At 37.1% G+C, this 27661-nt stretch overlaps 1 protein-coding gene and 1 pseudogene across 2 annotated transcripts in view; one reads left to right on the forward strand and one right to left on the reverse strand.

The window, feature by feature from the left end:
- The window catches only part of SBF2 (SET binding factor 2), a 467799-nt gene that overhangs the window by 273997 nt on the left and 166141 nt on the right, over positions 1 to 27661 (forward strand). For both annotated transcript variants that reach the window (XM_028116744.2, XM_028116745.2), the window contains exons 13-15: positions 3519 to 3617; positions 14345 to 14549; positions 26917 to 27026. In XM_028116744.2, the coding sequence (XP_027972545.1) occupies positions 3519 to 3617; positions 14345 to 14549; positions 26917 to 27026 (414 nt within the window). The remainder of the gene's footprint in view (positions 1 to 3518; positions 3618 to 14344; positions 14550 to 26916; positions 27027 to 27661) is intronic.
- On the reverse strand, positions 5849 to 8000 carry LOC114219266 (mitochondrial calcium uniporter regulator 1 pseudogene; annotated as a pseudogene).

A 27661-nucleotide genomic window follows, 5' to 3' on the forward strand; every position in this document is an offset into this window, starting at 1 on the left:
AATCCTAAATGTATTATAAATTGAATATCAAATAATCCAAACGTTACTTATTATTATGCTTATTAGATCTTGGTATTTATAATGTGGATTTGAAAAATTAGAAAAGTATAGGATGTCACAGAAGTACATAAACATCTTGAACAACTGAATTTAAGTAGTTCATTAAAATCTTTTTGAAAAAGTGACAGTGATTATATAAATAAAACTCTTATTTTTGAAGGCAGTAATACAGTAATTCCTTTATCAGTTTCAGAGAAAGAAAAAGGCCTAGGTTTAATATATAGGTATGTGATTTCAGACTACCGTTACATTTAGTCTATTAGTGTCATAGAGCCATAGTTTGGCTCAGTGGCATTCTTTTTTTAAAATTTTATTTTATTTAAATTCAATTAATTAACATATAGTGTATTATTAGTTTCAGAGATAGAGTTCAGTTATTCATCAGTTGCATATAGCACCCATGCTCATTACATCATGTGCCCTCCTTAATGTCTGTCACCCAGTTACCCCTTTCCACCACCCACCTCCCCTCCAGCAACCCTCAGTTTGTTTCCTATAGTTAAGAGTCTTTTATGGTTTGTCTCCCTCTCTGATTTGTCTTCCCTCCCTTTCCCTATGATAATCACTCAGTGGCATTCATACTAATCAATAATCAACATTTGTCTATGTCCCATAGGAGATCTTAAATATATGGAAGGCAGATTTCATTTCTATCTTCAAGGAATTGGCCATATAAAGGGAAAATTAGGACAAATGTGACTCCAAATAAGGATACTGTTTCGTCTTAGTTGTGATTTATTTTAACACATCTTTCCATTTATCATTTAACTGCGTTTACAGCAGCTCATTCTGGTGGATAGAACAATGAATACTGTTCCCATTTCAATTTCTTTTTTTTTTTATCATCCATTCTTTTTTTTTTTTAAGATTTTATTTATTTATTCCTGAGAGACAGAGGGGGGGGGAGAGAGAGAGAGAGAAGCGGAGGGAGAAGCAGGCTCCCAAGGAGCAGGGAGCCCAATGCAGGACTCGATCCCAGGATCCTGGGATCATGACCTGAGCCAAAGGCAGATGCTTAACCATCTGAGCCACCCAGGCGCCCCCCCTTTCAATTTCTGAAAGAGCACTGTATTGGAACCAATAAATCTAAAAGTTCTCTAAAGTGTATAAAAGGAAAACTTTAGCACCCAAGATAGTGAAGAATAGTAATAGTGATTATGTTTTGCTGCAGGTCGTTTTATTTTGTTTTTTGTTTGTTTGTTTTTATTTATTAGAGAGAGAGAGAGAGTGAGAGAGGGAACACAAGCAAGGGGAGTGGGAGAGGGAGAAGCAGGCTTCCCGCTGAGGAAGGAACCCAATGCTGGGCTCAATCCCAGGACTCTGAGATCATGACCTGAGCCAAAGGCACATGCTTAACCAACTGAACCGGCCAAGTGTCCCTAGGTAGTTTTGTTTTGTATGGAGAAAATAGGAATCAAGTTATTAAAGATCTCGGTTCAGAGAAGGATCTTTTATTTTCCGCAAAGATTGTTAAGTAATCACAGATAAGAATGAAAGAAGGGGCACATGCTGTAGTTCTGAGTATGGAGACCTGTACCAGAAACTTTAGTTAATAACACAAAGCATATGAAAACTTAGGAGAGATTGCCCTGTGATGTAAGCAGTTCTTTCTGATGAATTACTAATCACTGATTCCCTGATACCAACATTTAATATGATTGATCACTAACTATCTGATTTTTTTAAATAATTTTTTTTATTATGTTAGTCGCCATACAGTACATCATTAGTTTTTGATGTAGTGTTCCATAATTCATTGTTTGTGTATAACACCCAGTGCTCCATGCAATACGTGCCCTCCTTAATACCCATCACTGGGCTAATATGTATCAGTAATTGATACATAATGTTTAATGGAGTTACATTAGATGCTCCCCAAGGTCCTTTCTAGCTCTCACATTCTACTAGTCTCTGAAGCATTCTGAATAGTAACATTGGTTTATATACCCCTCATTTTTCCTATCTAAATTCTCTTAGTAACTCCTTATGGCAGCTTCATCACTAGTAAGTCAGAGTGATTGCTTGCAGAAAACTTGCTTGCCATAGCCTCTGACTGTTTTTTGTAAATCCTTCCCTTGCCTGGAGTGTCAACCCTCTACGTTTCAGTCTAACCATGGCTTCCTATTTTTCATGCTCTGCTCTTATCTCACCACTTCCTCCAAACTTTCCCAGAGTAAATGACTCTGAGAGCCACTTGGTTTGTATTAAGCTTCATGTTAGGTCTCTAGCTTTATGTGGCAACTTATCATTTATCATCTACATTTATGTGCATAGGGTATACATATAGCCTCTTGATTGGAAATGATGATAAAGCAAGAACTAAGTCCTATTGAGTCTCCCCTTAGCGTTCATCCAGTTCTGTGTTCTCCCTACAGTTATGGTTTTTCCTGTCTAATTGATGTTGTTACTTGAAAGCTAGTTGTTCATATGTGTATTTCAGTCAAAGGCCTAAAAGGAATGAGATGCCAAACCTAAGTAATTTCTCTTGGGTCATTTAAATTGCTTGAATGCGCTTTTAAAGAAAAATAGCACTTGCTCCTGGAAGAGGGATCCTTGTTTTCATCTACCCCAGGGCAGCTACCACACTGAAGAGTGTAGAGGCTTTGAGAGGCAGCCTGCTTTGTGTGTCGCCTTGTCCCCACACCCATCACGTCGGCCCGGGAGAAGGAAAGATGTATTTGCCTTTGTTTGACAGTCTTTCTGATTCCTGGCCTAGAATAGGTGGAGTCAGAGTTTTATATGTTTGTCTGCTCCAGTGAATCTGTTAGTTTCTAGAAGGAAAAGTCCTATATTATACCCTTTTTAAAAAAAATCATCTTTTTACCCTTCTTTCTGATACTCATTTTTTTTCTTGTTAGTATTCCTCTCTCTGCTTCAAATGGATACACTGTTCTCCCAGTAAATTAGTTTAGTAGGGAAATGGATTAGCGTTAAATAATTTGAGCACTGGAAGGAGGTCAAAGGTCATTTTGTTTTTCCATCTGATTGTAGAGATGAAGAGACTGAAGCTCAGGAGTTTTAGTGACTTGCTCCAAATCATGGTGTCAGCAGAGCTAGGACTAAAGTCTGAGTCACCTGACTTGAACATTTGGTTCATGTTTTGTAAGTTAGGGAAATGTTTGGAGACTTTCTGACCATCTGAAATTCTCTGAGTGAGAGAACTCTCCGAATGAGGCCTGAAGAATGAGGGGGTCTCTCTCAGTTCCAGAAAGGATTTTTTCCAAGAAGAAATAGGGCCCTAAATCATCAGGGATAGACCACCAGACTATCCAAGGATTCAATTGACTCTGTAACTCTAGACTAAAGGTGAAACCCAGTAAAAATGTAAAATATTTTGTCTTAATAATAACATATATTTTAGATGCTTTTTGGTTTGCAAATTGTAAGAAATTATCACACAGTTTTCTAATTTACCATATTTTGGAGTTGATGTTTTGCCATTTGATTCTTTTTCCAAGTTGGTAGCTTTTGAAGTAGAGCGAATTAAAGTTGAAGAAAATAACCCATTGAAGATAATAAAGCATGTCAGAGAACTTGCCGAGCAACTATTCAAAAATGTAAGTAAATATGTTTTAGACAGTCATTAATTTTATTTTTTAAAAAGATTTATTTATTTGAGAGAGAAAGAATGGGTGTGTGTGCAAGTTGGGGGAGGGGCAGAGGGAGAGACTCTTTCTAGCAGATTCCCGCTAAGCATGGAGGAGCCCCACTGGGGCCCCCATCCCAGAACCCATGAGATCATGACCTGAGCCAAAATCAAGAGTCAAATGCTTAACCAACTGAGCTACCCAGACACCCCAGACAGTCATTAATTTTTAAAACTATGTAATTATTTTGTTTAAAAAACTAAGAAGTGTCATCTTTCTAGTTATCTTTTTGCTCTGACTTAAAACCTTTGGGATTATAAGTTACAAGATATTACAGTTGGTCCTGTGCATCAAAACAGACCTCATTTTTCAAAGTGATTTTCCTGTCAATCAACTATGTTACGAAAACATCTTAGTCACAGTTTTCCAGTTTGTTTTGTGCCCTCGTTGTGATTTTCATTTAGGACCCTGTGTTCTTGAGAGCAAACTGTTCGTTTTTAAGACATAAAGATTAGACTCATTGGAGACCAGAACTAGAACTGACCAATGTGTCTGCTTTAGTGTGGTGCAGTGACTGTCAGCTGGATCAGGAAAATTGTTTGAGTTGTATTGTTTTGAGCAGACAGGGAGTAAAAAGCTGAAAGAAAGAGAGCAGGTTGCCAAGTGACCACAGAAACTCAAGGGTAGAAATATTCCTTTTATAGAAGAAATGCAATTAAGTTATAAAGATTGGGATGTGATAAAGTGTGAAGTAATCGTTTGGATGCCAAGACAAAAGAGAACCTAAGGTGACAGGGAGATTACATGCATGCAGAAAAATGGATTTTGGCTAATGATTGCTAGTCATACTTCCTACCTGTAAAGCTTTTCAGAGTTGAAACTTGTACTAAGAAAAGGAAAGTAAATGGAAAGTATGGTTTTCCAGGGGAAAGTTGAAGGAAATATATTTAAGAAGGATTTGGGGTCAGTATCGCAGTATTGTTTAACTTAATTATTCGAATAGATGGAACTTTTTGGACATTGGGTCATAAGTCAGTGCTTTGTCACATCCATTTGAAATCTGAGACCCAATTGGATAAAAACAGGAATGCTAAGTTGTGTTTGTTTCATGTTATTCAATTACTTATGAATTTTATTTCTGAAGTTATTTTAAAATTTATCCCTTTGACTAATACCCTACACTCTACATATACAACTGTGTCCAGTATAATAAATCTATTTCTTGATTAGTGTGCTGACAGTTTAAAAAAGAAGAGTTCTGTCAGAAGGAAAATGTGTGTTCTGTGGTGGTCTTCGGCATTTATGATGGTTGTGTAGAACTACTGTAGAGCATGACCACGTGAGAAATTTCTGTTGATGTATTGTAATAATAATAACAAATATTGAGTGTGTAGCACAATGTACCAGGCATGGGATTAAGCACTTTACATGCATCATCTGTAATCATCACAACCGCAGTGTTAAGATAGGTGTCATTATCCCTGTTTTACTGGGGACAGCTGGCTCAGAATCAGATGGCCATGAAGTGATTGAATCCGGATTTTAAATTCAGAAACTTTCATCTGTCCAGTTCCTGAGCCTATTTTCTTTCCCCCCATTAGGCTGGCTCATCTCCAACTGGAAAAATAGTGATATTTCCAATGACTGACTTTTATACTTTGTTCTTTATAAAGCACTTTAACATACTTTCTCATTTGATCTTGTAAATGACCATGGGACATAAATAGGGCAGATGTTGATATGTGAGGAAAATAGAAGTTTTTTTTCTTGCCCACTGGGAGTGATTTACTGATGGATTTCAAAAAAAAATAGCAAAACATCAAATGGGAATCAGTGTTTGAGATTTTGGGATTGATCCCTTGAATAACTGAATGTTTATTTCTTAGATCTTTACAGAACCATTCCAAAACTGTAAAATTTTATAGCCTGTAAGTGACCAGAACTGGGGTTCTGACACAGGTTTGTCTCTGTTACATGACTGAGTACATAGTGTATGTACGGGAGTGTGCCAAGCCACTTTGATGCAAAAACAAAATAATTTCCTTTTTTGCCATCCTAGAACTTAAGTTTTATGATAGCTTACACTACATACTACACACTATACTACATTACATAGTTTACACTAAACTGACACGAAACTGAAAACTGCAGTAAAATAAATAATAATTATGCATTCTTTCTTTTTTCTTTAAATAGACACTTTATTGTATCCACAGGTGATAAAATCCCAGAGCTACTGTTAGGCACATAAATACAGACCCTGCTAAATATTTAATGTTATCGAGCTTGTGCGACTCCAGCATGGTTTTGAGGCCAGTGACCTCAGTGTCTGTCTTCCTGTTTGTTTGGGTGACAGCCTGATCTTGCTGGGCATGCAATGACACCATTTCTGTCCTCATTTCCAGCAGCTTCCTTACATTCAATGAATACAATTCTTGCACTGTGCTCTTTTCTAGATTGAAGTCTAACTTGGTATCTGTTTGGACTTTGATTACTTCATCCATTACTTATTTTAACTGATGTAGTTTAAGGTTTATTTTCTCGTCTGAGGGCTGTAAATTCACTCTTCTCCAAAATAATACCTTTTTTCACATTAGCAGTCTGAGGCATTATTTGCTGAACAGCGATCTCCTGCTGCATCTTGGTGACCATATGCTTGTAGACAATAACCATGTTGGTGTCCATGATCTTGACCAATGCAGAGGCAGTGATTCCTGCTTGCTGGGTTGGGAACCCATTTTCTTTGAGTAAACACACTAAGGCATGGGTGTCAAAGTAGAGCTTCTTGTTCCCACAAGAGGTGAAATCTCCCCTTTTGTGTTCCAGATCTCTCCTCTGCTCCAGCTGCAGGCTCCCAGCAGAAGGGCTTAGTTCTGTCCTGGAGGAAGCAAGGGCAGCCACTTGGCTCTGGCACAGGTGGAGGGCGCCGATGGCCCAGGCACCTCCAGACAGTCACCTCTCCACAGGCCTCAGCAGCCTTCCTGGATTTGGGGGGAAGGGATGGAGGGTCCTGGGCATTAGCACTCCCGGTGGGCAAGAGGCTGGCACAGGAAGGGCACGAGCAGCTAAAAATTATACCTTCTTAAAGGTAAATATAAAACATATATAACATGCACCACACCTATCCTTTAAAAACAACACTTTTAAAGTGATCACCATGAGGGACTGTATTACTAGTAGGAAACGTAAATCGCCCTTTGAATGTATTCTATATTTTTTAACCCTTATTGGGGTTCCCCCCAAGTCTAATTCTGTTCCATTTAGTTAAATCAATTCCATTCTTTCAGTATGTATTTATTAAGCATATGCTAGTGCCGGGCATTTTCTAGGTACATGATTCCCCTAATATCCTTCAAAAGAGGATACATGTACACAATGAGTAAGAATTTCAGAATATCCCCATGGATTGTCATCAGACTTTCTGAGACTCCTTCTAGTTGTAAGATTCTAAACTCCACATGGTCCCAACATTTCTGAAGTAAATACATTACAAAGTTAAAAAGCAGAGCATGATGGTAAAGTTACTTTCTTGGGTCATGCAGGAAGTCTAGGGGAGGGAGGATGGTCTCAGTGCAAAGAAAGTAATCTAGATGGTTCTATTTTTAACTAACCAGTTTTTTTTTTTATCACATTTTAAAATTCCCTTTTGGTAAGCAAGAACCAACCATATAATTTGACTGTTTCCTTATTATTGGGTTAGAATTGAGACCTGGTGATTCCACTTAGATGTTTGTAAATACTTTGTTGCAGTAAAGTCTGGTATGTGTACCTAGTCTCTGCTTCACTTATCTTTGAAGTACTCAAAAATGAACCTTAATTGCTGTTTCTTCTCACCACTCCTTTATATTGCTTTTTAATGAGTCAGAATGTGAGGAGGCATGAGTAGGATGTTGTAACTGGGTTTAGGTGCTCTTTTAACTTTCTGGAGCTTCCTAAATAACTAAGGAAAGAATTTGGTGAATTAAGTATCGGAGGGGAATGGTAAAGGGACATGAAGGAGAAGGAAGGGAATAACCCCATTTGAGACAAATTGTGTAAGCATTGATAAGGTTTATACCATGAAGATTATCAATCATTCATTATACAGCTTTTCTTTCCATTTTCAATGGATAATGCTAGATCTGGGTCTGCTCACTTTGGCTTTCAGAATTTTCATGTCTGTATGACAGACAGCACATTTATGTACTTAATGGCTCTATCTCTATGATTCTCCATACACACTTACAAAGGACCACTAACTACACACAAAATGGGAATGTTAAGATAGGCCAAGATAAGAGCTTTATAAAACCTCCATTTGAAGGCATCAAGAAATCAGTTGGACATGTGTTTTACTGTTTTACGTAGTACCATTTTTCTAATTTGTTTTGCATCTGCAGTAGTACGTAAATATTTGCTAGACTGTGTAATTTGTTTGACAGCTTTCTTAAAAGAAAAATGAGAAGACTTGGACTTTCTTATAGAATAATATGAGATTTCTATTTGTGCTTTAAGAGTATTTCATTGCCCAGGATTGCAGTGAATAGATTTTAAAATCCTAATGGGAGAACAAAGCCCACATATGGGAATAACCTTTGTAAATCATATAAGGTCTATAGCGTTTACATTTCTGCATAAAGTTAATTTCACTACCAGGCAGATTTAATCTACACTGTTGACATTTGTACTCTTTGCCAACTGTGAATTAAAGGATTTTGTTGTTATAGGAAGGAAGTAAAATACTGTGATCATCTTTAGTCTTAAAAAATCAAACCATAAACAACTTACTTAGATTATTGTGGTGAAATGAAGCCCCTAACCCAAGCATAAAAATCACACTTCTTCCCCTATTTTATCTGATTTATTTGTTCATTTTTAAGTCAGGTTTAGTATGATACAATTTACATATAGTAAGATTTACCTTTTTTAAATGTTCTCTAGATTTTGACAAATGAATGAAGCTATACAACCATCACCACTACAATAAGGACATAGAACATTTTTGTCACTCCTCCAAAGTTCCTTATTTTGTTATAATCACTTCCTCCTACCATCTCAAACTTAGTAACTGATCTGTTTTCTGTCTCTGAAGTTTTTGCCTTTTCTGTAATGTCAGTATGTAGCTTTTGAGTTTGGTTTCTTTCCCTTAGCATAATGCATTTCAGATTCCTCTATGTTGCTGCATGTATCAGTTGTTTACTCCTTTTCATTGGTGAATAGTATTCCATTGTATGGATGTATCAAACTTGTATTTATCTGTTAATGAACTGGAGGGCAGTTTTGGCAATTATGAACAAAACCACTGTAAACATTTGCACTGGTTTTTATGTGAACATAAATTTTCCTTTTTCTTGGATAAATAGAAGTAGGTCGCTGGGATATATGGTATCAAAATATTAACTTTATAAAACTGCCAGACTGTTTTCCCAAATGTCTATACCATTTTGTATTACTACCAGCCATATATGAGTTCCATTTGTCCCATATCTTTAACAACGTTTGGTATCCTCCGTTGTTTTTTTGTTTTGTTTTTAGCCATTCTCATAGGTGTGTAGTGGTATCTTACGGTTTTAATTTGCATGTCAGCAGGCCAGTGAAAGTACAGGTCTCTTCTCTAGTCACTATATGCTCCTTTGGCACTTGTGAAAAGAGTACTTGTCTTAGAATCGAAAGCCTTCGTCTTGAATCATAAATTAGAGCAGTGGTTCTCTACAGGAGAAACCGTCCCCTCCAGAAATTTGGCTGTGTCTGGAGACGTTTCTGTTTGTCACTGCTGGAGAGGGTGTGCTACTGGCATCTAGTACATGGAAGCCAGGGTTGCTTCTAAACTTCTTAACAACATACAAGATACACGCTACCCCCCCCACCCAAACAAAGAATTATCTAGGTCAAAATGTTAATAGTACCATGGTACAAAAACCCTGAATTAGGGCAACCAGCACATTAGATATTAAAGTCATACACCAAATTTATTTGTATTAAGGATGCAACTTTAATTCAGTTGGGTGATCATTTAAAGTCCTGTGAGGATGGAAAATTGAGAATGTTTCCTTCCATCAATATTGTATTCACAGCTAGGCAACCCTAAAAAGTCGAGTTACATTTTGTCAGTGTTTAATGACTTAGTCCAGTGATAGTATTGATTTCAGCTATATTTGTAAGGGTTTATATAACTTGCTATCCCATACAGCCCCATGAATAATTGGTGCACATTAAATAATTATTAAATAACCTAAATTAATATGGGAAACTTCACAGCTGCTAACAAGGTCACATCGATTTGTCTGTCGTTCACTGCTGAGACCAACATGTAGGAAGAAATTTTTTTCCCCATTGTTGCCTACTTTGGATTTCCAGTAGGGTTTGGGGCTTTTGTTTTATTTTGTTTGCTTTGCTTTTATTTGAAGTGCATTCTCAGCCTTGTTTTCCGTAAGCCCTAGGCATATTCTCATTTGGCTTGCCAAAAAAAAAAGAAAGAAAGAAAAGAAAAATCCATGTTTCCAGACCAGATGGTATGTGTGTCATTTTTTCAAGTCTGAGAAGTTCACTGTACTTCCCAGTACTATCATATATTCTCAAAGCAGGATTACAGAGCCCATTTCTTGGAAATCATTATCTAATTTTAAAATTCCCTCTAAACAATAGTGCATTTTGCTGGCTTTTTTGGGCAGTTTATCTTGGTTGCCTTGGACAAAATTGTTACCATGTTCTCTATAAGTGCTTAGTTGCCTGAATTTTTTGTTAGTAATTTATAATTGCATTTCTCTACAATCAAAGATGAAAATTTGGCAGCTTCTTTATTCTATTGAAAATAATGAATTTCCTTGTTTCTACAAGGATGTTCAACAACAAAACTGGGCTGCAGTTTTTAATGAGCTCAGTAATCTTCAAGGGACTTGCCCAAATGCAGTTGAAGTTCCAAGTAAGAGCAGATGTTTCTAAGAATATGCAGAGTTCACTGAGCCTTAAACTTCTCATTTCTTGTCTTCTCAAAAGTCATTATGTGAGTGATTAACATAACATAATAAAAAAAAAAAAAGTCATTATGTGACCAAGTTGGGTGTAAGGTAGCAAATGTTTCTTTATATTTACCACACTGCCCGTTAGAGGGCAGCAGTATACAGACACAGTGGCCAGAAAACCAAATACTTGTGTTTCAGGGGCATGAGCCCTTTTTGCATCTTCTAAACACAATTGAATATAATTTAGTAACTATCCCATAATCTGAATTTTTATGAGGACTATCTATACAGCTACAGGATAGCCTCATTTTGAACTTTGTTTTAAAATGATTAAAAAATGCTTTTTAGTCTTGTGTATAGATTTGGTTTATAATATTTCAAATGGCTTATGAGAAGAAAAACACTATTAATGACTAATAGCAATATCTTTTCTTTAATAAGTGATTTCTGTTTTAAGACTTACTGACTATACAATTATTATTGTTGTTAAAATTTAAGTAGCTGGTGATATGATGGGATTCCTGGAAGAACAATATAGTTTAAGTTTTAGAGGCATGGTGTCATACCATAGTATATGCAGTGAATAAATATTTTTTTCAAATGAATGTACTCTAGATTTTTGGAAAACAGCTTTCATATTTATTCTGGGGAGTAAATATGTGTGTATGTGAGTGTTCTAAAAGCCTTCCTATAACAACTCATTTTGTCCTCACAAGAACCTTATGAAGTAGGTACTGTAGTATTATCTAGATTACAGATGAGGAAACTAAAACACAAGTGGTGAGTGAATTGACACAGCACCAGGTCACATGACTAGTAAGTGGCTAAGCTGGAACTGGACCCAGAGGTCTGACAGAGAGCAGGCACTAAAAATACTTTGTTGTACTACTTTCTCATTGAATTGTCTAACCTTTCCCTCTGAATTGTAGTGCCACCTGTCACATTCTTACACAGAGTCCTGTTTTGGGGCTCTTTACTCCATTAGCCTTTTTAATCTTTCACTGGTACCAATTGCCATACTATATTAATTATTACAGGTTTATATAAGTTTTGATATCTGGGAAGTGTGACTTTTCTACTTACTCTTCTTCAGAATTATCTTGACTATTTGGGGATCTTTATTCTTCCTTATAAAGTTTAGGTGAACTTAGCACATTGCAGGAATTTGACTAGAAATAATATGTGTATCCTTATTTTTCTAAATGACCTTAAGTCATTCTTGGAACAATATAGAAGAATATACAATAAGAGAATTAGATAAAATATAGTTAGAAAGGATACTAGCATCACTAAGATTCATTTTCTACTTTTATTTTTCCATGTTTTAAAATTTGTTACAATGAATATTATTTACATCATGGAAAATAAGTTGAAAATTTTAATTTTTATTACAAAGAAAATAAATATAAATAGAAGCAGGAGTAATGAAGAATGTACTTTAAATGATTCTGATCCAGACCTCAAAATCCGCATGAATTACCTTTCCAGCCTGAAAAAAATCTGCCAATGGGTTTTAGAAAATTGATATTTGTAACTTTGAGAAGGTATCTTAGACATTGTGCCTAAAGAACAGAGAAAAACAAACATACTACTTTTGAAAAGGACAGTTTCAGAAACTACAGACAAGTGATACTGGTGTTAATCCAGGCATAATTTTAGAACAGTTTTTTCAGCGTGTAGTTTAGAAAGTGGTGATCATGAAGACTTGGAGAGAAATTTATTTATTTTCCCCTGCCCTCGCTAAAGATACAAAGGAAAAATACAAAGTAATAAAGGTTACTTTGGCAAGAACAAGTTTTATACCTGACTTCACCCTCTCAGGAACCTTGTAAGAGAAGCATAAGTATATCCCTTAGGCAAAGTTATTTACCCAGTATCACATAATGAGTAGAAGAAAAACTAGAACCCGGGCTTTTTTACACTTAAAAGAGTACTAATTCCATTGTGTTGCTGAGATATGCTGCCTATATCATCTTCCATGATCCAGCTGTTTATCTGGGTCTGGGCCAAATAACCATAAAGAATTGTGGGGAACAGCTCTCATAGATGATGACGATGTCCATTTTAACCATCTGAAGAACATATACAGTAGTATTGAGCTTAATCTACAACATGAATAACAGGTTCAGGGGGAAAGGGGAATTTTCTGGTTGCAAAGGATAATGGTGGTAAAGCAGCCTTCCCTGTAGAACGTTATTGAAGGATGGATTCCACTCTGCCTGTAGTATTTGAAATATAATCCTACTTAACTAGGTGACTAGATAAAAATTTATGCCAGCCTTAAGGGTCTATGAAAATATTAACTGACACATTTAATTCAATTACTGCCAGTCTAAGATGTGTTCAACATTGTGTCCCACTCATTAAGAAGTAGTTTAGGGTGCCTGCTATGTGCCAGGCAGTTTCTGGGTGCAACAGATATGTAGCAGAGGACAAAAAATGTTTTTTTGATTGGCTGAAATGTTGGCCCTCATGGAGCCAACATTTTAGTAAGAGAAGGGTAGACAATAAATGAGTTAAATAGAATTTATAGTATGTAAGAAGGTGATAAGTGGTAAGGAGAAAAATATAATAAGAGGAATAGGGAGTGTGTTAGGGGGTATAATTTTAGATAGGGTGGCCAAGAAAGGTGGCATTTGAGCTAAGAAATGCAGAAAGGGATAGAGGATGCTGTTCAAATTGTAGGGGGATAGGCAGAAGGAACAGTTAAGTGCAAAGGCCTTGAGGTGGGAACAAGAAGGCCTATGTGGCTAGAGCAGAATGAAGGAAAACAGTAGCAGGACAAATCCTATAGGAAAGCCAGATTTTGTAGGGCCTTGTAAATTATATTAGGAACTTTGGATTTTACTCTCAGTGAGATGAAGAGCCATTTGAATGAATAGAGTAGTTAGGTGATGGTTTGACATACTTTTAACTAGATCACTCTGTCTGCAGTGTTAAGAATAGAGTAAGGGAGGGAGCGAGGGTGGAAGCAAAGAGACCAGTCAGGAGACTATTCTTCTGTGGTAATATAGAGATGTTGGCTTGAACCACAGTGTTAATGTAAAGTGGTCAGATTATGGACATATTTGAAAGGCAAAATCCAAAAGGTTTGCAGAGGAATGGATAATTGGGTGTTAGAGGAAGGCATTAAAGATGACTAAGCTTTTCACCTGAGTAGAAAAATAAATATGGCATTTACTGAAGTAAGGAAGACTATAGAAAACAGATTTGGAAGAGATGAAGAGTAAGTGCTCCATTTTGGACATATATTTAAGATGTTATTTTAAATCCAAATGGAAATACTATGTGTGGACAGTTGAATATATGGGTATGGCATTCAGGAGAAAGCTCAGTGGGGGATAAAAATTTATGAATCCTTGGTATTTCTGTGGTTCAAATATTGAGAATGGAAGCTGTCACCAAGGAAATAAGTATAAATAGAAAAGAGGCCCAAACTCTGAGCCCTGGGGTTTTCACATAATTAAGAGATTAGGAAGATGAAAAGTAGACAGAGATGTAGCAAGAAGACCTAGAAACCAAGTGAAGAAAGCCTTCATGGAGAAGGAGTAAGAGTGATAAGCTATATCAGATGCTGCTGATAGATCACATAAGAAGTAAGATTGTGGTACTCTCTTTTATGGCATGTATCTGAGTTATGTGTAATCACTCATCTGTCTGATTTCAGTTTGAGGTCCCCTGAGCTCCCACTCTCTGCCTGGCAATCTGCCATTGTTATTTTAACTTTTGACTCATTTTACCTGTTTGATGTTGCAGGAGAATCCCAACCCTCATATGGCGTTCCAGAAAGTTCCACGCCCGACAGAAGGATCCCACTTGCGAGTTCATATTCTTCCTTTCCCAAAGATTAATGAAACTCGGGTACAGGAATTAATACAGGAAAATCTTGCTAAGAACCAGAACGCACCTCCTGCTTCACGGGTGGAAAAGAAATGTGTTGTGCCAGCAGGTCCACCTGTGGGTATGTATTTGTCTGTTCTTTTGTTTTAAAAGTAAACCTTTCATCAAGATATAAGACACAAAAATGAAAGTGTACCACTTGACAAATTTTTACAAAGTAAACAAACTTCCATAACCAGAATTGGAGCATTGTTAGTACTCAAAACACTGTTCCATTCACTGTCTCTCACAAATGGTAACAACCATTAACCTACCTGCTACCACTACAGAATCTTTTCTTTTTAAAAAACAACTTTATATTGAGATAGAAGTCACACACAATAAAGCTCACTCTTTAAAGTGCACAATTCAGTGGTTTTTAGTATATCCCAGAGTTGTGCGCCCATTTTCACTATCTAATTTCAGAATATTTTCATTATGCCAAATAGAAATACCCATACCTAGTAGCAGTACTTCCATTTTCCCCCAAAACTACTCCTTCCCTAGCATGAGGCAATAATCTACTTTCTATCTTAATAGATTTTTACCTATCTTAACATTTTATATACATGGAGTTATACATTATGATCTTTTGTAACTGGCTTCTTTCATTTAGCATAATATTTTCTTTCCTTTTTTTTGCTTAAAATTTTTATTATTTATTTTTATTTAAATTCAATTAATTAACATATAAATGTATTATTAGTTTCAGATGTAGAGGGCAGTGATTCATTAGTCTTATATAATACCCAGTGCTCATTACATCACGTGCCTTCCTTAATGTCTATCACCCAGTTACCCCATCCCCCACCTCCCCTTTCCTCCAGCAACCCTCATTTTGTTTCTTATGCTTAAGAGTCTCCTATGGTTTGTCTCCCTCTCTGATTTCATCTTGTTTTATTTTTTTCCTCTCTTCCCCTATGATCCTCTGTTTTGTTTCTTAAATTCCACATATGAGGAGATCGTATGATAATTGTCTTTCTCTGATTAACTTATTTCCCTTAGCATAATACCCTCTAGTTCTATCCAAATCATTGCAAATGGCAAGATTTCGTTTTTTTCATGGCTAAGTAGTATTCCATTGTATATGTATATACCACATATTCTTTATCCATTCATCTGTCAGTGGCCATCTGGGCTCTTTCCATAGTTTGGCTGTTGTGGACATTGCTGCTCTAAACATTGGGATGCAGGTGCCCCTTCAGATCGCTACATTTGTATCTTTGTGGTAAATACCCAGGAGTGCAAGTGCTGGGTCATAAGGTAGCTATGAGGAACCTCCATACTGTTTTCCAGAGTGGCTGCACCAGCTTGCATTCCCACCAACAGTGTAGGAGGGTTCCCCTTTCTCCACATCCTTGCCAACATCTGTCATTTCCTGACTTGTTAATTTTAACCATTCTGACTGGTGTGAGGTGGTATCTCATTGTCATTTTGATTTTTATTTTCCTGATGATGAGTGATGTTGAGCATTTTTTTCATGTGTCTGTTGGCCATTTAGATGTCTTCTTTGGAGAAATGTCTGTTCATGTCTCCTGCCCATTTCTTGATTGGATTATTTATTCTTTGGGTGTTGAGTTTGATAAATTCTTTATAGATTTTGGATACTGGCCCCTTATCTGATATGTCATTTGCAAATATTTTCTCCCATTCTGTGAGTTATCTTTTGGTTTTGTTGACTGTTTCCTTTGCTGTGCAAAAGCTTTTTATCTTGATGAAGTCCCAATAGTTCATTTTTGTCTTTGTTTCCCTTGCCTTTGGAGATGTGTCTAGCAAGAAGTCATTGCGGCTGAGATCACAGAGGTTGCTGCCTGTGTTCTTCTCTAGGCTTTTGATAGATTCCTGTCTCACTTTTAGGTCTTTCATCCCTTTTGAGTCTATCTTGATGTATGGTGTAAGGAAATGGTCCAGTTTCATCCTTCTGCATGTGGCTGTACAATTTTCCCAACACCGTTTGTTGAAGAGACTTTTTTCCATTGGATATTCTTTCCTGCTTTGTCGAAAATTAGTTGACCATAGAGTTGAGGGTCCATTTCTGGGGTCTCTATTCTGTTCCGTTGATCTCTGTGTCTGTTTTTATGCTAATACCATACTGTCTTGATGATTATAGCTTTGTAATAGAACTTGAAGTCTGGAATTTTGATGCCTCCAGCTTTGGTTTTTCTTTCTCAAATTTCCTTGGCTATTTGGGGTCTTCTCTGGTTCCATACAAATTTTAGGATTATTTGTTTCATTTCTTTGAAAAAAGTTGATGGTATTTTGATAGGGATTGCATTAAATGTGTAGATTGCTCTAGGTAGCATAGACTTTTTTTTTAAGTTTTGATTTTTTTTTAAGATTTTATTAATTTATTTGACAGAGATTCTCTCTCTGAGAGAGAGACAGAGTGCACAAGCAAGGGGAGTGACAGGCAGAGGCAGAGGGAGAAACAGACTCCCCACTGAGCAGGGAGCCTGATGCGGGACTCGATCCCAGGACCGCAGGATCATGACCTGAGATGAAGGCAGCCACTTAACCAACTGAACCACCCAGGCATCCCGGTAGCATAGACATGTTAACAACATTTGTTCTTCCAATCCATGAGCATGGAACGTATTTCCATTTCTTTGTGTCTTCCTCAATTTCTTTCATGAGTGTTCTGTAGTTTCCTGAATACAAATCCTTTGCCTCTTTGGTTTTGGGTGCAATTATAAATGGGATCAACTCTTTAATTTCTCTTTCTTCTGTCTCATTGTTAGTGTATAGAAATGCAACTGACTTCTGGGCATTGATTTTATATCCTGCCACTTAGCTGAATTCCTATGTGAGTTCTAGCAGTTTTGGAGTGGAGTCTTTTGGGTTTTCCGCATAGAGCATCATGTCATCTGTAGAGAGTGTGAGTTTGACTTCTTCTTTGCCAATTTGGATTCCTTTTATTTCTTTTGGTGGTCTGATTGCTGAGGCTAGGACTTCTAGCAGTGGTCAAAGTGGACATCCCTGCTGTGTTCCTGACCTTAGGGGAAAAGCTCTCAGTTTTTCCCCATTGAGGATGATACTCACTGTGGGCCTTTCCTATGTGGCTTTTATGATATTGAGATATGTTCCCTCTACCCCTACACTGTGAAGAATTTTAATCAAGAAAGGATGCTGTACTTTGTCAAATGCTTTTTCTGCATCTATTGAGAGGATCGTATGGTTCTTGTCCTTTCTTTTATTAATGTAGTGTATCACATTGATTTGCAGATGTTGAACCACCTTTGCAACCCAGGAATAAATCCCACTTGGTTGTGGTGAATAATCCGTTTAATGTACTGTTGGATCCTATTGGCTAGTATCTTGGTGAGAATTTTTGCATCCATACTCATCGGGGATATTGGTCTGTAATTCTCCTTTTTGGTGGGGTCTTTCTCTGGCTCTGGGATCAAGATAATGCTGGCCTCATTCCTTCCATTTTTATTTTTTGAAACAGCTTCAAAAGAATAGGTATTAATTCTTCTTTAAATGTTTGGTAGAATTCCCCTGGGAAGCCCTCTGGCCCTGGACTCTTGTTTGTTGGGAGATTTTTGATTACTGCTTCAATTTCCTTGCTGGTTATAGGTCTGTTCAGATTTTCTGTTTCTTTGTGTTTCAGTTTTGGTAGTTTATACCTCTCTAGGAATGTATCTATTTCTTCCAGATTTAGTTGCTCATAATGTGTTTTTATAATTGTATTTCTTCAGTGTTGGTTGTTATCTCTCCTCTTTCATGCATGATTTTATTTATTTGGGTCCTTCCTCTATTCTTTTTGATAAGTCTGGCCAGGGGTTTATCAATCTTATTCTTTCAAAGAACCAGCTACTCGTTTCTTTGATTTCTTCTACTGTTCTTTTGGTTTCTATTTCATTGATTTCTGCTCTAATCTTTATTAATTCTCTTCTCCTGCTGGGTGTAGGCTTTATTTGCAGTCTTTCTCCGTCTCCTTTAGGTGTAAGGTTAGGCTGTGTATTTGAGACCTTTCTTGTTTCTTGTGAAAGGTTTGTATTGCTGTACACTTCCCTCTTAGGACTGCCTTTGCTGCCTCCCAAAGATTTTGAACAGTTGTGTTTTCATTTTCATTTGTTTCATGAATTTTTTAAATTCCTCTTTAATTTCCTGGTTGACCCATTCATTCTTTAGTAGGATGCTCTTTAGCCTCCATCTATTTGAGTTCTTTCCAAATTTCCTCTTGTGATTGAGTTCCAGTTTCAAAACATTGTGGTCTGAAAATACACAGGGAATGATCCCAGTCTTTTGGTACCAGTTGAGACCTGATTTGTGACCCAGTATGTGATCTATTCTGAAGAATGTTCCATGTGCACTTGAGAAGAATGTGTATTCTGTTGCTTTAGGATGAAATGCTCTGAATATATCTTTGAAGTCCATCTGGTCCAGTATGTCATTCAAAGCCCTTGTTTCCATGGTGATCTTCTACTTTGATGACCTGTCAATTGCAGTGAGTGGGGTGTTAAAGTCCCCTACTGTTATTGTATTATTATCAGTGTATTTCTTTGATTTTGTTATTAATTGGCTTATATATTTGGCTGCTCCCACGTTGGGAGCACAAATACTACAATTTTTAGATCTTGTTGGATAGACACTTTAATTATGGTATCGTGTCCTTCCTTATCTCTTATTAGTCTTTGGTTCAAAATCTAATTTGTCTGATATAAGGATTGCCACCCTAGCTTTCTTTTGATGTCCATTAGCATGATAAATGGTTTTCCACTCCCATACTTTCCATCTGGAGATGTCTTTGGGTCTAAAATGTGACTCTTGCAGACAGCATATTAATGGGTTTTACTTTTTTTATCCAGTCTGATACCATGTGTCTTTTGATTGGGGCATTTAACCCATTTACATTCGGGGTAACTATTTGAAAGATAAGAATTTAGTGCCATTGTATTACCTGTAAAGTCACTGTCTCTGTATATTGTCTGTGTTCCTTTCTGGTCTATGTTACTTTGGGGCTCTCTCTTTGCTTAAAGGATCCCTTTTAAATATTTCTTGCAGGGCTGGTTTAGTAATCACAAATTCTTTTAGTTGCTGTTTGTTCTGGAAGCTTTTTATCTCTACTATTTTGAATGACATCCTAGCTGGATAAAGTATTCTTGGCTGCATATTTTTCCCATGTAGCACCCTGAATATATCATGCCAGTCCTTTCTTGCCTACCAGGTCTCTGTGAATAGGTCTGCTGCCAGTCTAGTGTTTCTACTCTTGTAGGTTATGGACCTCTTGTCCCCAGTGGCTTTCAGGATTTTCTCTTTGTCTCTGAGATTTGCAGGTTTCACTATAATAAGTCAGAGTGTTGACCTATTTTTATTGATTTTGAGGGGGTTCTCTGTGCCTCTTGGACTTGAATGCCTATTTCCTTCCCCAGATTAGGGAAGTTCTCTGCTATAATTTGCTCCAGTATACCTTCTGCCTGCCCCCACCCCTCTCTCTTTCCTCTTCTTCTGGGATCCCAATTATTCTAATGGTGTTTCACTTCATGGTATCACTTATCTCTCGAATTCTCCCCTTGTGATCCAGTAGTTGTTTATCCCTCTTTTTCTCAGCTTCTTTGTTTTCCATCATTTTGTCTTTTAAATCACTAATTCTCTCTTTTGCCTCATTTATCCTAGCAGTTAGAGACTCCATTTTTTATTGTACCTCATTAATAGCCTTTTTGATTTTGACTTGATTAGATTTTGGTTCTTTTATTTCTCCAGAAAGGAATTCTCTTGTGTCTTCTATGCTATTTCAAGCCCAGCTAGTATCTTTATAGTCGTTATCCTGAACTCTAGTTCTGACATCTTACTTATGTCCATACTGATTAGGTCTCTGGCAGTCAGTACTGCCTCTTGTTCTCTTTTTTGAGGTGAGTTTTTCTGTCTTGTCATTCTGTCCAGAGAAGAATAGATGAACAAGAGAACAAAATACTAAAATGGCAACAATAACCCCAGAGAAATGTACACTAAACAAATCAGAAGAGACCTGAAACCGAAAAATAAAAAAGAATTAAAAAAAAAAAGGGAGGGGTGCCTGGGTGGCTCAGTCGTTAAGCGTCTGCCTTCAGCTCAGGTCATAATCCCAGGATCCTGGGATTGAGCCCCGCATCGGGCTCCCTGCTCAGCGGGAAGCCTGCTTCTCCCTCTCCCACTCCCCCTGCTTGTGTTCCCTCTCTCACTGTGTCTCTCTCTGTCAAATAAATAAAATCTTTAAAAAAAAATTAAAAAAAATAAATAAAAATTTTTAAAAAAGGAATATAATCAGACAGTTGAACAGAACAGAGCAATACACTGAATCCTGTGTGTATTTTGGTCTCTTTGTTAGAAAACTAGATCTCCAAATTGTAAAGAAAGAAAAACTTATATATGTACAAAAATAAAATTAAATACAATGAATAGAATGTAACTGTAAAAATGAAAATTAAAAGACAAAAAAGAAGTAATATAAAGAGGTGAACAGAACAGAGCAATACAAGATATCCTGAGTATATTTTGGTCAGTTTGTTAGAAGAAACTACATCTCAAAATTGTAAAAAAAGAAAAACATATATATACAAAAATAAAATTAAGTACATTGAAAGGATAAAATATAACTGTAAAGACAAATTAAAAAAGACTTTCACAAAAAAAAAAAAAAAGAAAGAAAAGAAAGAGAGAATATGATCAGACAGGTGATTAGACAGATTCTGGGTATATTTTGGTGTGTGAGAAGAAACTGCATCCCAAAATTGTAAAGAAAGAAAAAAATATATATATATGTATATACATGAAATCAATTATATATGAGACATTATATTTATATATAATATATATATGAGACATGATATATAATATATGAACATATATATGAAATTAAATACAATGAAAGGATAGAATGTAACTGTAAAATTGAAAATTTTAAAGTATTTTTTAAAAAGTTGATAAAATAAGACATTGGTTGAAAAAGGAAAGAAAAAAAATTAAAATTGGAAGACTAAAGAGGGGCACCTGGTTGGCTTAGTCATTAGGCGTCTGCCTTCAGCTCAGGTCATGGTCCCAGGGTCCTGGGGTCGAGCCCTGCATCGGGCTCCCTGCTCCGCGGGAAGCCTCTTCTCCCTCTCCCATTCCCCCTGCTTGTGTTCCCTCTCTCACTGTCTTTCTCTCTGTCAAATAAATAAATAAAATCTTTTTTAAAAAATGAAAGACTAAAGAATCATGGGAAAAAAACCATGAATTATTATACTATTTTCCCCTAGTTCTAGAGTTTTGCAGTTCTTTAGAATTAGTAAACTTTGTCTTAGCTGGATGTTCTTATGGTTCTTCTTGGGGAGGGGCATGTTGTGTTGATTCTCAAGTGTTTTTGCCCCTGGCGGAATTGTACTGCCCTTCCTGGGGGGCCAGGCTAAGTAAGGGGATCTGATTGCTCTGTGTGACTTTTGTTCCCTGAAGGCATTCTGTGCCACTTTAGAGGATGAGAATGAAAATGGTGACCTCCTGATCTCCAGCCCTGGAGCTGAAAGCTCAGGGCCCCACTCCTCAGCACCCTCAGGGAAAAGCAGGCAATCACTCCTGTCTCCCTGGTCTCCATCTGCACTCGTGCTACCCAGCCTGTAACCTTGTGTTTCTATCTCAGGCACATGACCCTGTTTTGTGTCTCCAAACCCTGTAGACTCCTGCAGTGTGCACCCGTGTTGCTCCTCCCAGGGGAAGAAACGGGGTCTCAGTGTGGTTCTCCCGCTCTCTGGGCCCCTGCTCAGAGAGCTGTTGCCCAGCCATGCCATGGTTTGTGATATATGGCAACACCGAGCTGAGAGCCCATTCCTGGGCTCACTGATTGCTGTCGGTTTCTGCGCTCCGATGCCTGGGAACTCTGACACACTCAGGCACTCCCAGTCTTCCTGTGATCCTGGGGATGCTGAGACCACACTGTCCCACCAAGGATTACATCCCACTTCTGTATCACTTTCTGGTGCCAGCTTATAGAGGCTCCCTCCCCCCCACACACACAGCTTATCTTCCTTTATCAGAGAATATAATTTGCAAATATTTTTTCCTGTTTTATGGGTTGTCTTTACTGATTTTTATCTCTTCCTTCTTCAGCTATTGAGGGAGATGTGTTCAAGTCTCCTGTGATAATAGTAGGATTGCCTGTTTTTCTTCATATATTTTGAAGATGATTTATTGGATGCAAATATGTTTATTAAATGTTGTATAATCCTGGTGATTGATCTTTTTATCATTATGAAATTTTCATCTTTGTCTCTAGTAATGCTTCTTGCCTTAAAATATACTTTGATGTTTATATAGCTATGCCAGATTTCCTTTGCTTCGTGTTTGTATGGTTTATCTTTTTTTATCCTTTTATTTTCAAACTTTCTAGGGCCTTATATTTTATGAATTCCTCTTGTAAACAGCATGTGGTGGTTTTTTTTTTTAACCAGTCTCTTACTATACTTCTTATATTATTTAATAATATTACTAATATTTACATGAATATAATTACTGGTATATTAATGGCTTTAATGTTATTTACTGTGTTGTTTTTTCTATTTAATCTTCCTGTTTTATGTTTCCCCCTGCTTTCTTGCTTTCTTTTAGATTAATAAAGTATTTTTCTTATTCCATAATTTATCTCTGTTAACTTGTTTATACATTTGTTTGTTGTTCTTTTAGTGGTTTACCTAGGGGCAGTAGCACACATCTACTTTTGCCAGTTTAGCTTTCACCAGAAACTTTGTAGGTCACTCAGCCTCCCGTCTATACCCAATATTGGCAAATCTCCTAAGGGAAAAGTAGATGTGTGTGTTGACTCACCTCGCTAGCTTCTTTTCCCTTCTCTGGAATTGTAGGTCCTCCTGTTCTTGTGCTTCTGTGGCAATCTGATATATTTAAGTAGATCATTTTGCATTTTATCTGACTTTTGTAATTATTCCTGGTAGGAATTTTAGTTTGCTACAAACTGCTCCATCATACCTAGAAGTAAGTGTAATTTTATTACCAATGGATAACAGTATAGTCATTGTATATTTACAGAGTAATGTTAATTTGCCATTATTTTCCAAAGAATTAATAGCTTTTTCTTAAGTGTTGATTGGACTTTCACTAGAGAAGAGGATGGAGAAGGTAGAAATGTTAGGGTAAATAGTTATCTTTTGATGGAGTTAGGTAATTTTAATATTCATAAGCTAGTTGAGTACCTTCTTTAAATACCCACATGAACAGATGAGGAGTTTGTTTAAAATTTAATTTGCTTGAATTGTCTTAATTGTCTCAGTATTATCTTTGTATAATCTCTTTACTTTCCTAATTTTCAATCCACATTGAATTCTTTCTTTAGATATGTGTAGAGTATCTCACTATAATCAGTGAGAGAGATACACATGACTCAGTATTTAGCCCTGCGTGTAAAACCTGAATGAATGAATGAGTGAATACAGGAACCTCTGTCCAACTTTCTTGTTCATTTGGGTTGATCAGAATCAGGATTTTCTTTGTACTAAAATTAAAAGGTATGAATGTTCCATTTTACATGATACTCATTTAATATGAGTGTAAAATTGCTTTGTCCCCTTATGAGGCATTCACATTTTGAGAGGTTAATTAGTTTCCACCCATTCCTCAGAGGAGCCAGAGTAATGGTGATTGACTGGAACTAGCATTAGAAAGCTAAAGCCTTAGAAAGGAAGCCCTGGGAAGTCAAGTACTCATAAGCCAGAGTTGTCATCAGATGTTAGAAAGTATTAGAATGCCACAGCTGGGCATTTGGCCAATCTGAAGTATCAGTAACTCTAAGTGAAGAATTTTCTTCTGGGAGTGAACTAAGTCATAGTCTCAAATACTCAAGTAACTAAACAGACTTACTACCAGAAAATGTGGGTTGTTTTTTTTTTTAACTGCTTGCCCTAAAGAAAATTTAAAATACTGCTGAAGAGATTTTGGAATTAAAAGTTTATAAACACAGGTTAAAGATGTTGCTCAATAAAATATGTGGGAGTATTTGGAGACTCTAAGAAGTTTCCTACTCTAAATATAGATCGATTTCTATTTCACTCTATTCCACTGACCTTCATGTGTGGGAAGCCCCAGAGCACGCAAATTAAGAATGAGCATTTCAGGGCACCTGGGAGGCTCAGATGGTTAAGCGTCTGCCTTCGGCTCAGGTCATGATCCCAGGGTCCTGGGATCGAGTCCCGCATCAGGCTCCCTGCTCCACGGGAAGCCTGCTTTTCCCTCTGCCTCTCTCTCTCTCTCTCTCTCTCTGTCTCTCATGAATAAATAAATAAAATCTTTAAAAAAAAAAAGAATGAGCATTTCATACAGAAGAGTCATGTGAAATAATCTATTTAATCATGGTCATGCAGAATATCAGTGTTGCATGATTAAATCATTAAAAATGATTTGGGGGCGTCTGGGTGGCTCAGTCGTTAAGCATCTGCCTTCGGCTGGGGTCGTGATCCCAGGGTCCTGGGATCGAGCCCCACATCGGGCTCCCTGCTCAGCGGGAAGCCTGCTTCTCCCTCTCCCACTCCCCCTGCTTGTGTTCCCTCTCTCGCTGTGTCTCTCTCTGTCAAATAAATAAATAAAATCTTTTAAAAAAATGATTTGAAGAAAGCTGGTAAATATTGAGTTCTATTGTCTAGTTAATGATATGTGCCAATTGATTTCCTGATGCTGATAAAGTGCTCTAGTTAGGTAAGATGTCATCGTTGGGGGAAGCTGAAGTGACAAATGCATGAGTCTTCTCTGTACTGTTTTGTAACTTTTCGTGAGCTTAAAATTATTCAAAATAAAGTTTTAAAAATGATTTGAAGGATATAAGATTTTGTATTGATGAAATGAAAGGGATGTTAATAAGTAAGATATGATAGTCTTTCTTCTTAGGTATGAGGGGAAGTGAAGAGATTATGCTTTTAGATTCCAAGAGCAGCCATCAAATATAAGGGGTCTTAAAAAGCAGAATCAGACCTATAAATGTAGAGAACAAACTGATGGTTGCAGGGGAGGGAGGGGTTTGGGCAAAATGGGTCAAGGGAAGTGGGAGATACATGCTTCTAGTTATGAAATGAATAAGTAACAGAAATAAAAGACACAGCATGGGGGCGCCTGGGTGGCTCAGTGGGGTAAGCACCTGCCTTCAGCTCAGGTCATGGTCCCAGGGTCCTGCAGTCAAGCCCCAGGTCAGGCTCCCTGCTCAGTGGGGAGCCTGCTTCTCCCTCTCCCTATACCCCTCTCCCTGCTTGTGCTCTCTCCCTCTTGCTCTTTCTCATTCTCTCAAATAAATAAATAAAATCTTAAAGAAAAGACAGCATAGGGAATACAGGCAATGATACTGTAATCGCTATATAACGGGACAGATGGTAGCTACACTTGTGGTGAACAAAGCATAATGTATAAACTTGTCAAATCACCAAGTTGTACACCTGAAACTAATGTAACATTGTGTGTCAACTACACTCAAATAAAAAGAAAAAAATATATATATAAGGGGTCTTTCTTTTTGGCTTAAGAATGATTGATACTACATCTTTAGTACCAATGATACAGTAAAGGTGTTAGTGAAATTATACTTTTATTTAACTAGTACTACTTTTATTTATATCCTTCTAATATTCTTTTAGTAAGGTAAATTTATTTTAAGTAATTTTACCCTGTGTATTAGACTAGAATTATTCAATCTTATGGTAAAGGTGACTGGTACATAGTTTGTAGGACTAAAAAACCACTCCCGAGTTCATATAGCAATTCTTTTTTTTTTTAATGTTTTATTTATTTATCCATGAGAGTCAGAGAGAGAGAGAGAGAGAAAGGCAGAGGGAGAAGCAGGCTCCCCGCAGAGCAGGGAGCCCGATGCGGGCCTTGATCCTAGGACCCTGGGATCATGACCTGAGCCAAAGGCAGACGCTTAACCATCTGAGCCACCCAGGCGCCCTCATATAGCAATTCTTGAGCCATAATCATTTTTCTTTTTGTATAGTGCTTTCTCAAGTCATCTCTACTCAAATTTGTAGAATCTGATTTTTTGTGGTATGTGGTTTTTCTTTGGTAGTATTTTAGAAATACCAGCTTTTTTGTTAGTAGTCCTCTCACATATAAATATTACCTACTTTTGTCATGATACTGTACCCCAAACATTTGTCAGTTTGTTTACAATTCAAGTTAAAAGAGGATGTTTACTTTTGATTAATACAGTTTTACTGTACAGTATGAATTAATTTGCATGAGTTCATTTTATCATTGGAATTTCTCCTGTGAAATTATCCTCAATAAGCCATTGACTAGCCTGACATTTCAAAACCTAAATATGTAATCAAAGTAATGAAATGGAATACCTTCAATGCCATGTAACCAGGGAAAAGAATAAATCCTAAATGTTGGTCATGTAAATAGTTACAGCCATATAAACTGTAAAGAGTAATATTCCTTTTGCTTTTGTAATTGCCAAAGGAGTTTAACTTATTTATGTTGTCTTTATATTCCTCTGCTAGTTTCGATAATGGATAAGGTGACAACAGTTTTCAACAGTGCACAGAGATTGGAAGTTGTTAGAAACTGCATCTCATTCATATTTGAAAATAAAACATTGGAGACTGAAAAGGTAATAAAATGCCTTCTTTCCCAAGTAAGCGTTCATCATTTCCCTTTCAGATTTACATATTTAGCTTGCCAAATGACCTCTCCTCCAATTCCATCTCTTTTCCTTATCAAGTGTCCTTTCACTGTTTAGATCATTTTATTTTTTTATTTTTTTAAAGATTTTATTTATTTATTTGACAGAGAGAGAGAGAGAGCACAAGCAGACAGAGCGGCAGGTAGAGGGAGAGGGAGAAGCAGGCTCCCCACTGAGCAGGGAGCCCGATGTGGGGCTCGATCCCAGGACTCCGGGATCATGACCTGAGCTGAAGGCAGCCGCTTAACCGACTGAGCCACCCAGGCACCCGTTTTGATCATTTTAAATGAATTGTGTCTAAGATTTAAAATCTTTGCCATGCCTAGTTATATGGCTACCAGAGAAATATTGATAGTGATTTTTTTCCTTAAACTTTTAAACATTGTTCTTTAAATCCTACTTAGAAATTTAACCTTTTTTTAAAGATTTCATTTATTTATTTGACAGAGAGAGACACAGTGAGAGAGGGAACACAAGCAGGATGAGTGGGAGAGGCAGAAGCAGGCTTCCCACAGAGCAGGGAGCCCGATGCAGGACTCGATCCCAGGACCCTGGAATTATGA

This window comes from Eumetopias jubatus, unplaced genomic scaffold, assembly GCF_037043125.1.
Source record: "Eumetopias jubatus isolate StellerSeaLion01/CBP00866 unplaced genomic scaffold, mEumJub1_p1.0 scaffold_13, whole genome shotgun sequence".
Taxonomy (NCBI): Eukaryota; Metazoa; Chordata; class Mammalia; order Carnivora; family Otariidae; genus Eumetopias; species Eumetopias jubatus.